At 42.5% G+C, this 14,681-nt stretch overlaps 1 protein-coding gene across 1 annotated transcript in view; it reads left to right on the forward strand.

The window, feature by feature from the left end:
* The window catches only part of nrg2a (neuregulin 2a), a 47,416-nt gene extending 33,049 nt beyond the window's left edge, over positions 1-14,367 (forward strand). The window contains exons 5-10 of the mRNA XM_080483506.1: positions 257-333; positions 5,937-6,039; positions 6,306-6,429; positions 6,564-6,691; positions 7,830-8,051; positions 11,348-14,367. Coding sequence (XP_080339632.1) covers positions 257-333; positions 5,937-6,039; positions 6,306-6,429; positions 6,564-6,691; positions 7,830-8,051; positions 11,348-12,002 — 1,309 coding nt within the window. The 3' untranslated portion in view covers positions 12,003-14,367. The remainder of the gene's footprint in view (positions 1-256; positions 334-5,936; positions 6,040-6,305; positions 6,430-6,563; positions 6,692-7,829; positions 8,052-11,347) is intronic.
* Positions 14,368-14,681: the final 314 nt, after the last annotated feature.

The following is a 14,681-nucleotide window of genomic DNA, read 5'->3' on the forward strand; positions in this document are numbered from 1 at the left end:
TGTTGGATTGTCTTATTTTTGTCGCCCTATTTTCTTCGTTTCTGTATTGTTTTGTGTTGTGGGTCACTTTTTTTGTTTTTTTTTGTTTTGTTTTTTTACTGCTTATTTTCTCTTTACTTTTTGTGATGTGCTTGCATTTGAACCAGCTTGACGGTAGGGCAACAATATGTGCCAAGGGATTAGCAGTCCGTGAAATTTACAATGCTCCTCACTTCCTGTGTTTTCCTTTTCATAACACTTGTCTGCTCCTTCCCAGATGTCCGGATGGATACTTCGGCCCACGATGCTTAGAGACTGAGCCACTGCGGTTGTACATGCCCAATCCATTCAAAAGTATGTTCACTTGATATGAGCAGCTGAGAACAGAGACACAGTTGTCACTGGATTACCTCTGTGGACTCCTGCCGCCACCCCCCCCACCCCCCCAGTTTTCTTTCTCTCTCTCGTCCTCTTTCTCCCTCTCAGGTCGACATGCAATGAGCTGTGCACTGCACCCTGCACACGGTGGTGTCATCCATGGGAACACTCTGCTTCTGCTGTCTGCAATTGTGTGGTTGTTCTAATTCTGTGTCTCTCTCTCTCTCTCTCTCTCTCTCTCTCTCTATCTCTTTCTTTCCCTCCCACCCTACTTCCCTCTTTTCTCACTTTTCTCACTTTTCTCTTACGCATACTCTCCTTTTCACTCCACCCTTGCCCTCTCTCCCTCTCTTTTTTTCTCTCTCTCTCTCTCTCTCTCTCACTTACCCACCACTCTCCCCTCCTCTCTCTCTTTCTGTGGCTTTGTATCTTTCCATCAGGTGTCCAAATGACTTTACTGGTGATCGCTGTCAAACCTACGTTATGGCCAGTTTCTACCGTATGTCGATTTCCTCGTCTGTCTTTCTGCTGTAGACTGTCCTCATGTCATGCGTGCATGTTGGGTGTAGAGAGCCTGCATTCATTTCCTGTTATTACCTAATAGTTGTGTCTGTCTCCGATGACTCATTCACAAGCTGGCAGAGATTAGTGGCGTGTTCCTGTGTTTGGTCTGCATGTGAAATTGTCTGCTTTTTAACTTGTGGTGTGTTGCATGTTGCATTGTCAGAAAAAGAGTCCATAGTCGGTCTGATATCAACAAGTGACCATCTGATTTTAGACGCTTTGTTTGATGCTACATGGTTTGCACACAGTCAGCTGCATGCAACAACAAAGTCTAATGTCAGAAGAATTACGCTAATATACTAATGTTGCCTCATTATGCAATCAGCCGGTAAAAAATGCAAGCATGTTATGGTCCAACTAGTACTGGTTTGTGGATGAAAAGCCAGGCCTGAACAATTAGAATCAACTAATAGGCATGAGGAATGATCGGGTTTGTTTGAAATGCACCATTGTGTGTTTTAAGTACATATTTAACTTGATTGGATCTCTACATATTTCTGTAGGAAATATAGCGGATCCCAAACAATATATTGTATGCAGACATTAACCATGTGTGAAGGCTGCTTTGGAAAGTAGTTATTCACAGTTTCTACACAATAATTCTTTTGTTTTGTTTTTGTTAATTCAAAAACCTTGAACTGAATGTGAGAAACACAAGACGTCAGTTCATCACGTTTTAATGTGCAGAGATTAGCAACAAAACCAGATTTCCTCGGGTTGTAGTTCCACATACACAACACAAAGGTGCTGCGAGCTACTCTAGCTTCCAGTCTGTCCTCAGACCAACGACAAAACAGGCAGCAGTTTGGAAGATGTGATAGCCAATGTTATTTCATCACATCACATCGTGCATCTTTAAAGATACTCGCAGTTTCTTCACATTTCCAATCTTTAATGTTACCGTTCTTACTCAGTTGATCATAGTTAAATTATATATAGCATTACTTGTCTTAAGGGCTTAAGGGCATCGAGTCGGTTCATGTTACGACAGGATGTGAAATAACAGTCACATTTACTTTTCCAGTTTCCGATCACTCCACAACTTGCTCAACAGCTCAGGTGTACGATCGAGTCCGCACTGTGTCACCCAGGAAATTTCAGTTGTTGCTAAAATTCGTTGCTTTAGAGGAAACAACAAAATGGTGCTCTCACAGCAGATGTCCTCGGCGTAGAGTTCAAGCGTTGTAGTAAAATGCCGTGTCGAACAGCTTTGCAAGCCCGGGGTAAGAGAAGTCAACTCTGCACTGTGCCACATGGCAACATCGGCTAACACATCCATCAACTGCAGAATTATAGCGAGATTAGAGGAAGGTTTGTGGAAGACTGCTGCTTGATAGATCTTGCCCTGGAGGCTTTTTTTCTTTGAAAAATATCCGTATGGTCTGGAATCAGGTTTTTTGAGATTATGGACTTGTTGGTGCAGCCTCCCTTTATTTAGATGACACTATCACTTGTTGGTTGATTACTTGTAAAGTATGTGGAGTAATATCAAACGTAGTGATTGATCTGACATTAATGAAACATAAACAACAGATTTTGTTTAGATGACACTTGGATTTCTTTTTTTCTCAAAAAGACACTGTATACACAATGTTAAATATGACATATCATAATAATATAGAATTAAATACCAAGTCTGTCATTTGTATTGGATAATAACCAAGAATTCTTTGCGATCTCATTGCATTTTTGTCAGCACCATGTCTTCGCAAGCCCACACAGTTGCAATTAAATGTAAGACTGGAGGTAGAAAATAACAAAGTGTGTCTGTTTTGAAGCCACGTTATGGTGTACAGAGTCGCTTCCCTGTAGTCTGAACACATTTTGTACAGTTTACACTTAGTGTTTGTTGTATGTTGGCACAGAGTAGAGTGCAGGAAAAAAAAAAAAAGGTTCTTAACTACAAGTAATTTCATCTCACTTTAAGTCGTAACGCACCGTGCTGAAATTACTTGCTTTTTGGCAGAGCAGACACGAGTGTGTGGGAGCTCGTTTTCTGACTTTCACTCACTCGCTTTCCTGCACTTTTTTCCGTTCAACTTCGAGGCAGCTGTGCATTTGCATCAGGCAGCAGCATTTAGTTCCTCTTCTCAACCAGCTACACCAACAAGGGCCAGAAACTTTGATTACTCCTCGCTTCTCCAAACGAAAACAAGTCAGTTGAAAACATACTTGAGTTGCGAGAGCTTAAACAAAAGCAGAATTCTACCTGTTAACGTTTACGTTACGCACAAATGAAAAACAGGTTTCCTCTGTACATGATGGTATTATCAGGGGAACCACTTGCTTTTTAGATTCTACCCTCAATCAAAGAGAAGAAGTCAGGTTTGGTTTGGAAGAGCAGGCCCATGTGCACACACACATCAATTCAACACAAGAAGGTCCGCCTCCAGAAGGGGCGCCTCCCATCCCCAGGAGATACCGAAAAGAAGGAGGATGGCTTCTGCTCCTCAGCCATAAGGGCTTGGATTAATAAAAGCATGTTGTCATAAGAACAGCTGGGACTTGCTTTAGCCTAAGTAAAGCATGTGAGTTGCCAGAGATATGGACTCAGTGAGTTGGTACAACCCCCCCCCGAAGGCCTCACTTTGCCATATAACACAAAGTCCGGCTATAATTCTCATTCGGTGCGATTATTTCAAAACAGTACACATACACTCCTTTTAACTTGTCCGTTCATGTGATGGGTGTGTCCGACAACTTACACTGTAGCATTTTCAGAAAGGGGGGGGGGACAAAAAAAACTTTAAAGTGCAGGTAATCTCAGCTGTTGACGCACGTCTGCATCACACGGTAGTCACGGGAGAAACTCTGTGACCTATATCTACGTCAGATTAGGAAATTTCATGGAATCGTGTAATAAAGTTGCACTTTCTAAGAACCAGAAACGTTGAGATCTTTATGGTTCATGTGGAAAATGTGTGTTTTCTTGCTGAAGTCTGCATGAACATGAACAGTGTTGATGAAAAATCTAAATACTAATATAAATAATGCAGTTTTTAGTTTATATCAGTCAAAAATGTATAAAATAATACATTAAAGCAAAGCTGGAATCTGTGTGCATTCATAACTGTGCGTGGTTGTTTGTAGTGTGGTTTGGAGTCTGTGCTGCATGCTCGTTTTCCTTTCTAGATTTTCACTGACTGTGTTGACAATTACAGACAAGTGATTTTTGTCTCAGTTGCTGTAATGCCAATTTGTGTGTATTCCACTTTATGCTGGAACATGCTACACTCTTAATCTGGTCTTCTCTTTCTGTTTTTCTTCCGCCTCTCTCAACCCTCTGCAATGGCAGAGCATCTTGGGATTGAATTTATGGGTATGGAACAATCCATTTTGACTCTCCACCCTAGCGTAGCTACGTCGACGTCCTTCATTTTTGACATGCTCCTGCTCCATCTGTGATGTGAAACCTGTAAATCATACCCCCCCCCCCCCCCCCCCCCCCCCCCCCCCCCCCGATCCCGATCCCGATTAACCATTTGATCTCTCCAGCAACCATTCAGTAACTCATTAGAATGAGAAACTCTCAACTCATGCAACCAATCCTCCATCAAATTAACATGGATGTGATCATCTTGAACTCTCATACCCATTCAATGACACCGACAATTAACTGAGTTTCGTTCCTTTTCCCTTTGGACCTTTCCATCTGTAACAAGCATGATGTGTCATGTTTGTGGCCGCCAAGCGTCTTCCTTCAATATTCAGCTCTATCTTTCCAACCCCTTCAGTCTGATCCCTGAAGTTTCTCTCGTTGTCTTTGATATGCCATCTCTTCCTTTTGATTCATGTGTGATCTTGTCTATTCAACCTCCATCACTCCGTCGCTAGTATAGGTGAAATGTAACTTTTGGATGGAAACCTTAATACCTGTTTGAATTATCCTTCAGTGAGTAAATGCTGTGACGTGAGCATGCGATGCCAAATTTAGAATGAAAAGTGTTTCTTCTATCTGTCACTGTTTCCATCCTCTTTCATAGTTAGTGCTTGTTTTCCAGAAAAGTGCTTCAGTGGTTGAGAGAATGAAAAAAAAAAAAAAAAAGCTTGAGGTGTTTATTCTGAGATCAAGTACATTCATTTATTGGACCATGCAAACATCAATTTCATTGTATTTGTTTAACAGTCATAAGTAGGTAACAAGTGAATTATTGCCGAGCTTCCTGCTATAAATGAACTGGCTTCAGTGATTTATCTAAGGTGTCAGAAACTTGACACAAATCGGGCTCCTAATGTAAAATGCTGCTGGTGGCTGAAATAAAGGAGAGTCGTTTGGAAGGAGTTTTACAACTTCAAATCATTTATACTTCATTGTTTATCCGGGGCCTCAATTTCCCCACTCAGGAAACACAGACTCTGCCTCAACCACGCGTAGGCTCTTCTCTAGAAAAGCAAAAAACATCAATCATGTATTGTAGTCACCTCATTTCGAAATGTATTTATTCTTGGAGAAATTATTTTAAAAAGATCAAATCTCTGTATTTTTCTTCTCTAAATTCCTGAGTAGATGAACACTTCATGATGGCTTTATCAGATGAAGTATAACACATATCAAAGTGAGTCGTGCTATAAAAACTGCTAGTTTGCAAGTGTAACAGATTACTCATTTTCAAATCTGGACCATATATACATTGAAACCACATTTTCAGAAATTGCAGTTGCTTAATAGATCAGCCTGAGCTCCAAACCCCCACCTCCTCCACGTTACTGCAGCAGAGGGAGCAACAGCATCTGTCGTATTTGTGATTATGTGAGAGGAGAGATCTGAGTGTGAAGTTCGTTGTCAGGGAGAGGGAGGATGAAGCGTCATACTGCTCAGGATTTAGTCAAGAAAAAAAAAAAATGTGGATGTACATTGAAAAACTGTGACCGTCTTGAAGGTGCTAATTTTTCTTTCCCGTCATTTCTCCATGGTGTGTGTGTGTGTGTGGGTGGGTGTGTGTGTACGTGTGTGTTTTGTGTGTCTGTGTGTGTGTGTGGGTGCGTCTGTGTATTTATGGGTGTGATGTTGACAGAGGCAGAGGAACTTTACCAGAAAAGAGTCCTGACAATCACGGGTATTTGTGTGGCTCTGTTGGTGGTGGGCATCGTGTGTGTCGTTGCCTACTGTAAAACCAAGTAAGTCCAGCTCACAATAGAAACCAATAATCATTTTTGCAGATTTAGCCGCATGTAACTATTTCATCCTCAGAGAAAAAAAAAAAAAAAAAAGCAGTTTGCTGCCTGTACAAGCAGTTTGCTGCCTGTACAAGCTGCTTGTGCGCTATAATGTGAAAAACAGCTTACTGTCTGAAATCCAATCTTTTTATATTATTACATATGTTTAAATAGTTTGTTGCATTTTGATGTAAAGCAGCTCACTGGGACCAATGTCTGGTTCACAGGAAACAAAGAAAGAAGATGCACAATCATCTGCGACAAAACATGTGTCCAGAACATCCCAATCGCAACCTAGCTAACGGACCCAATCACCCAGGACCCGGCCCAGAGGAAATCCCCATGGTAGATGTATGTTTCCAACTGGATTCCTAACTTTGTCGAAGATCCCGTGTACACAAATAATATTTTGAGATACGAGCACAGTTTGACCTTGCTTTTTTCTTATTTGTACCTCTGCGGTTTCCACTTCTTCCCCATCCTAGTACATACCAAAGAATGCCCCGGCAACAGAACGAGTCATACGGCCTGCAACAGAGGGATCGTTCCCTGCCAGTCACGCCTCTTCCAGATCTCACAACTCTTCCACACGAGCCCACTCATCAACTCACAGGTAGGGGTCTGCTACATGCTCTCTCAGGTGTGCCGTTTCGTTAACACAATCATTGTCCTGTAAAATATTCAGGTCCATGTTAGAGCTTATTAACAGAATAAAATAAACCGCTAAAGAAATTTACATAAACCATCATGTACTATTATGATTAGTGTTCAGCACCGGACCATAGAATGTATAAATACTGAATAGACGCACCTGAAAGAGGAGATGTGCCGAGTGTGATTCAGCTGCTCATAATATTTGACTGATTTTAGAGAAAACTGCCAAAGCACATACTGTGATGTTAAACTGATTTCTATTTCCTAAATGATGAGATGGAGCTAATCTGGCGCTGACAACCAAATCCATCCAACCTTCTTGTGTACCGCTTTATCAAACTTAGTATCGCGGGACACTAAAGCCGATCCCAGCTGACTGGATGAAGGCAGGTTACACCCTGTACGGGTCACCGGTTCATCACAGGACAAACTGGGAAAGACACACTCCATCTACCTCAAATCTACGATTTTGGACTGCGTCAGGAAAATGACAGAACTCACACATGCTCAAGAAGAACACGCAAACTCCCCACAGTCCGTGGATACTCTGGATACTTTTCCACAAACTTGAATAGAATTGTTACTGTTAATGTGAGCTACAGACATTTCTATAGCTGACAACTTTTTGACACGTTATGTGTATGTGTAATCCAAGATGGCGCCTAAGCCAATGAGTAATAAACTTCTGAGCCACACACAGAATCTATTGCTTCCATGAGAACATGTCAGAAAGCAATATGAATGTGTTGTGCTCGAAATTCTATCCATTACTCCATTTTTGGTTGATTAACTTTTTCCAGATTAGCGCTGGAGCTATTCCCAACCGACATTTGGAAAGTGGCAAAGAGGCCTCAAAGAGGTCAAAACTAACACAAAGAGACAGATATCCGTAACGGAAGAAAGCATGTCTATGTGAACCAGAAGGAAGGGTGGAAGGAGATCACGCAAGCTCTTCCAGTAAAGTGACAGATGCACCGACTGGAAGAGAGGTGTAGGATTAAATCATCTGCCTTTGAGAATATTTGCACATGGCCAAGCTTCTTCTCGCCCTGGAACTTGCTGTGTGTGGGCCGTTAACTCCTCTGTGTGATTATCAGACACGAGGAGCGGACGTGGAGCCTGGAACCTTCTGACAGCATCCTCTCCGACTCGCCGGGAATGATGTCGTCATCCGTGGGGACCAGTAAATGCAGCAGCCCCGCGTGCATGGAGGCACGAGCACGGCGCGCTGCACACTGTGGTTACTCTGACCCGCATCGGCCGGGGCTGCAGTACGGGGACTCCTTCGACTCGCTGGGGGACTCGCCGCACAGCGACAGGTGGGACACCGGCCCGTGTGGCCGATATGGCACTGGGTTTGTCATGAACATTTTGAGAAGTTTCCTCTCTCTGCTGGTTCTCTCTCAGCCTCGAGAGGCCAGTCAGGGCACTCTGAGTGACTCAGTGGAAACTGACACACAGCAGGCATGATGATGAAATACGCTAAGGTAGGCAAGAGTGAGAAACAGTGCTTATTTTAATGGGAACTCTGTGCATACAGCTATTGTAACATGAATCCCTGGCTAGTATGTGATTCCAATTGGCTCATGTTCCCTTTAAGTTTACGTAAGGAGCGGTGTGAAGTTTTGTGAAATATACTTGTTTGCTGTTTTGCTCACAGTCACATAAGAAGATGTCAATGTCAGTTCCTCATCCAGAACGGTTGGCAGATAAAGTGGAGACACTGTCAAAGCAAAGAAACGTAGCCTTCATCACCTCCACAGCAGTTCATATTTAGCTTGTACATATTTCTGTTCTGAATCCGCAGCGATGTCGGTCCTCTCATGTGACTCTGGGAAAGACATCAAACAGCCATATTTCCCCAAATATCAGACTGTTCCCTTAACATGAACTAGTACGTGACAGGTCAAATGCAGTGTATTTACTCTAAATACCGTGCTGTCAGGTCTTCCACATGGTGTATATTCAGATAATGTATTTCAGGAGTTTTCACTGTTACCCATGACCTTGATTCGAGTTTGATCTTCAGGCACCTCAGATGGTCCCAGATGTTGTTATAGGAAAACTCATAGTGACCCCACAACTTTCTTCTCACTCATTCCTAACACTTTTGAATTACAATACAGCTCCGGCTTTAAGGATGTGTTGCTCAACAAGGTCGACTTTAGCGCTGCGCTGGGTGGAAACTCAGACATTTGGGAGCATAATTGGTCTCTACTGCATTAACACAACTTCGCCCTCAAAAAAACATTGGTGAAACTTGCTATTAGACCACAAAGCAGTTCAAATAAGGAAGTTGTGTGTGTGTGTGTGTGGGTGGGTGGGGGTGGTGGGGTTGGCAAAAAAATGGCACAGGTTTTCTTACGTAAGAAACCTCTGCCGTCCTATCGCTTGTACCATTGTTTCCAAATCCGGGTCCAGAGAGACCCGCAGGTCTGCGTGCTTCACAGCTCCAGCGCATCTGATACAAATGAATGGGTTGTCATCAGGCTTTTGCAGGGCTTGATGATGGTCCAGTGATTCGAATCAGGTGTGTTGGAGCAAGGGTACACCTCACACATGCAGGCCAGCGGGTCTCCCTGGACTAGAAATTGGAAACACTGGTTTTATACACAGGCCTTTATTCATTATTTAAAGTCTTCAGAGTCAACATTAATCTCAGTGTCTTGCAGGCCAATTATTCCGGAGGAGTCAGCATGAGAAAAGATCTGAGGAAACATTTTCATCATCACTTTTCCATTTATTAAAAACAGAAGTGGTCTTGTTTTACCATGAAATTTTCATCCAAGGGGGACTAAATCATAATTTGGTGTGTGGTTTGGACAAAAGCATGAGGTCACATTTATTTCAACAAAGACAAATTGAAAATGTAAACAAATGTTCAGACTTCAGATTTGTATTTATTTTAGATGTATCGGAGTGTCCATTGAACCACTCATCATAGTGGCCTCTTCCAATCAAAGGTGCAACTGCTTCAGTGAACTACTGCTTGTTTGTAATCTGAACAAGATTCAATTAACTCCTCATTTTATTCATTTTTTTTAACATTGGGGCCGTCCAGAAGAATAATAGGGAACAGATGTAGGCATCTTAAAACATTAAACAATTCTAAAGCTGAAGCACGATGCAGTGATTCATGGACTGCTATTGCTGCAAGATGCAGCCTGGAGGTGTTGTCCAGCTTCACTCATGCTTTATCAGCTGAGCCAAATTTGAAGGAGGTTCGTAAAGCAGCTGAAAACCATAAATATAACAGTATCCGAGTCGACCCTCCTCCCTAGAACTTCTCCATAGCGGGTCAAACAAGATATCGCTTGCCTTTTATGTACTTGACTTCGAAGGATATCAGCCATACCTGCAGAGGGGAGGCATGTGTGCATGGCCGTGGCCACTGCGTTGCTTTGCATTGCCAGTTGCTTAATCAACATCAACCCTGAGAGTCATCCCAGGTAACACATACCTCTTATATCATGGTGACAGCCTCTGCATCAGCTGCATCAGCTGAATCAGCGGTGCTGTGGGAACATCTCAGGCTTATGTCTCACACAGCCTGTTTCCCAGTTTCCTACAGGCAGTAAACAAACTGTCCATCCGCTCTGGTTCAAATCAATTCACCACTGCCTTGTCAAATGTAAATCCTGAAATGCTTTTCAGATGTATTAATTGTTTTCTGATTGTAATAATGTAACTGCACAAAATATATACGTATATACTGTATATACGTGTGTATATATATATATATATATATATATATATATATATATGTTTATATTCTGTACAGATTATCCAGATTCAGGAAAATAAGATTCAATCAGTCTTTTTCATTGCTCGTATTTACATTTTTACATGTCTTACGTATACATGTTGACTTAAGATCATGTAGCCATAAGACTTCTGCTAATCATGTTTATGTTTACAGCTTGAGACTTTCTCCCCATATCAGGGAGCCTTACTTGTTAACGGACTTTCTTTTCACGCTATCAGCATGAATTGAAAACTTTGTTTTGAAAAGTAGGACACAGAGTAGACTTGTCCATCTCATTGGACAGGTTGGTCCAGACTCCAGACCCTAAGGCAGAATAAATTGAGCCAAGAGGTCATTTCAGTAACTGTGCAAAGGTTGTCAATGGAGTTCCTCACTGTTCGGAGCAGATTAAATCCCATGCTGTTACAAAGAGGACCATGGTGTTAATAGGCATAGAATGATCATTTGACTTTCACAGTCAATTTATATTTTATACAGTATGACAACAAAAATATTGACAAAAGAATGGGATCCAAGACAGATCCCTGAGGGACACCACATGAAGCGTTGTGATGATATTGGACTCATTTTAATTCAAGCCCGCAGCAAATGAAATAAAAAAGTTTTTTTCAGGTGATTTTGAAAATAGTAATCAATCAACTGAGTTTTGCCTGAATGGTGGGTTATTATTCATCCAACCAGGTTAAATGTATCTGTGGAAATATGACCTATTTCCTTCTTTGTTATATCCTGCGCAACTTGACACTTGGTGTCAAATTTGTATTTAAGTAACAAACTGCTTCCTCTTTCTCACTTCTGGTCATTGATCTTCTCTAATTAACTATAGTTTTCTTTGTGTATTTATCGCAGATACGTGTCCGCCCTGACAACACCAGCCCGCCTCTCCCCAGTGGATTTCCATTATTCATTGCCCCCGCAGGTGCCTACCTTCCAGATCACGTCCCCCAATGCCAGCCATGCCATGTCCCTCCCTCCTGCTGTCCACAATCCCTACCCTCTGGAGGACGACCAGCCTCTGCTGCGTCGCTACCAGGTGCCCCTACACGACGCCCAGTGCCAGGAGCCCTACCGGCAGCAGCGTCGCACTTATCTAAATGACAGCAGGGGTAGCCTGCCCTCCAGCCCCTACCGGCTGGCTGAGGAGGAAGACTATGAGACCACCCAGGAGTATCTCTCCTCTCGGGAACAACCAAAGAGAAGTGGGTCCAGTGGAACGGGCAGCCGGCGCTGGCGCAGATCCAGACTGAACGGCCACGTGGCCCCACGTGGATACGAGGCATCTCGGGACTATGGGTCTCGGAGCTGCCTAACGGATAGTGAGTCAGAGGAGGACGGGGAGAGCACGCCCTTCCTCAGTATGCAGAACATGAATGCCGAGCCCTCCACCATCTACAGGCCGGTGGACAGTCGGACTTCTCACTCGTCTGGGCGGCACAGTGGGCATGGGAACATGCACACGAGACTCACACACTCACGCTCCAAACCGGACAATACACCCCATTAAAGAGTGATACTGAACCAACAAAAATCAATATAGTATAGACCTGCATCTATAAGAAATATTTTTATTTTATATAACTGACAGATATTCTAAACAAATGAAATATTTATTTTCATTTTAGCAAAAGTTGTCTACTAGTTAACAGCAAAGACTTTTTTATAGGGAAAACTCTATTTATATGTACATTTTGATTTACAGCATAAAAAGATGTGCCAGTTTTTTCACAACGTAAAAAATAGAGTAATATTGTGGTGCCTTTTGCTGTATGCCGATACCAGAGGGCCAGTGGAGGTTTTTGTAGCCTTTCTTATATGGACGCCTCATTTTTTTATACACATTTATGTTTGTTTTTTCCTCTCTGGTTTTCTTGTTTCACTTTATTTCCAAATTGCATTCTTTAAGAAGTCTAGCCCCACTGGAGCATAACTCCTTTCATATCACGCAATATAAACCAATTCAACATAAAGTGTATGTTTACATTGATATGATTCGCCTTTAGGGTTTTTTGATTTCGGATCTATTAGAGCGCCTGATAAATACACCGTAGATTACTTTTGCCCTCTGACTAATGTCTACAGAGAGAGAGAGAGAGAGATGGAGAGAGAAACAGAGAGAGAGAGAGAGAGTGTGTGTGCGTGCGTGCATGCCAGCTTGCTTGCATGCATTTGTGATTGTTAGATGAATTCCATTGTTTGTTGTGGTAACACCAAACGTGTGGGTCTGCTGGCGTCTCAGGAGAGCTGAGAGTGGAGCGTCTCCGAGGTTCACAGAGTAGTGGTTGATCAGAACACTGACCTCCGCTGTAGGCGGACAGGTAAGGCTGCTGTCGGGTCGTATGTTGTGCAGGTCATTGCTTGATGTGTTTACAGCTATTCTGCCCCCTTTTCCAGGCTGCCCCACCTATGCCCCCCCCCCCCCCACCCCCCCTTTTTTTTTTTTAATTCCCCAGCAGTTTTGTTGCCCCCCCCTCCCCCTGCCCTCCCTCCTGTTAGCCTGGTGTGAGGCCAGCGAGCACCGAGCCACTTGGCGCAGGGTGACCCGGCAGAGGCAAAACAAAAACATTGCATCTGCTTTCACTCCAGTCCTCCTCCACTCCATCTCCCAATGCCCCGTCATCTTTCTGTGTCCTATCTGTGTTTGTGGCATGTTGTTAAAGGCCACACAGTGTCTCAGGATTTCCTCACGCTCTCCCCCACTTCCACCTTCAAACTCTGTTCACCCCCTTCCTCAACTTAAGGTCTACCTAAGACTACGGTTCTCACCCGCTGAGTACCTCGATGTAAACATACAGTCTGCCCGCTCCCTGCATACTCCCCTACAAAGCAAAAGGAAAGCCAGGTGGAAGCAGCTCAGTGGAGAACTGTACTCGACAAATTAATATAAACGAAATAGCTGTGAAACTTTGGAGGATCATACAATGCAAAAATATGCAAACTTTCTATTTTGCTGTTTGATTACATCATTTTCTAAGAGGTGACCGTCGTGTGTCGTGTGTGAAAAAACTATGTGATGCCTGTAGTGTAGAATGAAATAACATGATACAAATGCATATTTACCTGAGTTATGTTTTTGAAACCATTATGCAGCCATCTATCAAGCTGTCAGCCTTTCTTGTTCACGTACTCACCTCCATCGAATGACTGTGTACATGAGTTTTTTTATCACTTGTTTTTAATCCCACTCCACTTCACATGCACACTTCTAATGTCAAATAGCATCCAGATAGTGTCTCCTCCAGTAGTACTGTGTGCTGCCTTGTCTCGTTGACGGATCTAGTCATTTCAAATTTCAGCCTGTAAATGATGATAATTAAAGGAATTCATTTAAGCCCTTTGTCCTCCACTGATGAGAAATGATATCGGAAATGTATTTCAAGTAATGTCACAAACCATGGAAAGGTGACGCTGTGATAAAAGACAGCTGATAATGTTTATTGGTTTGTTCCTACGCCTTGTTTTAAAAAGAAAAAACGACGAAATGCTGAATTATCAGGCGATTATCGACCTTTAAAAACATCTTAATGAGATTGATCGGCAACCCAAGCGGTAAATGCACGGTTAGTGTTGTTTTAGGGAATGGTCTCTGGTCACATGTTGCAAATATTTCATTGAGTTTCTCACATCCGGGTCTAATTTTGTTTGTCTGAATATTGCAGAAGATGGCACTGCACTCCTAGTTCCAGTGTGGTCCTTCCCTCACTTTGCCAGTCCCCTCACCGCAATTGAGATGCGACCAGGCACGTCCTGCCGGTCTCTACTGTTTAATTTTATGACCTCCTCCCGCCCCGCCCCACCTGACCCCGCCCTCGCTTGAAAATGTTTGAACACCTCTCCTCTGCATGTCCTTGTGGTCAAGGTTAGATGGGTGCATGGTTAACAAAAAAAAAAAAATTTAAAAAAAGAAGAAGAAGAAGAAAAAATTTTAAAAAAGCAACAGACAATTCTTTTTCCAGTCAGTGAAAGTGTATTTCATTTAACATTCAGCAATAAAAAAGAGAACCTTTCCCCCATGTCATTCCTGAAATATGCTAGAAAAAAAAAAAAAGAAGAAAAAATGCGAGATTGTCATAGATTGTAAAATAAAATGAAAAATGAATCCACCTGTTCATATGAGAAAATAAATCTTTATTCATATCATTTTACGTTGTAGTTATTTCTGCAGAAAACTTTTGCTCTGCATTTT

This window comes from Lipophrys pholis (genome assembly GCF_963383615.2).
Source record: "Lipophrys pholis genome assembly, chromosome: 16".
NCBI classification, from domain to species: domain Eukaryota; kingdom Metazoa; phylum Chordata; class Actinopteri; order Blenniiformes; family Blenniidae; genus Lipophrys; species Lipophrys pholis.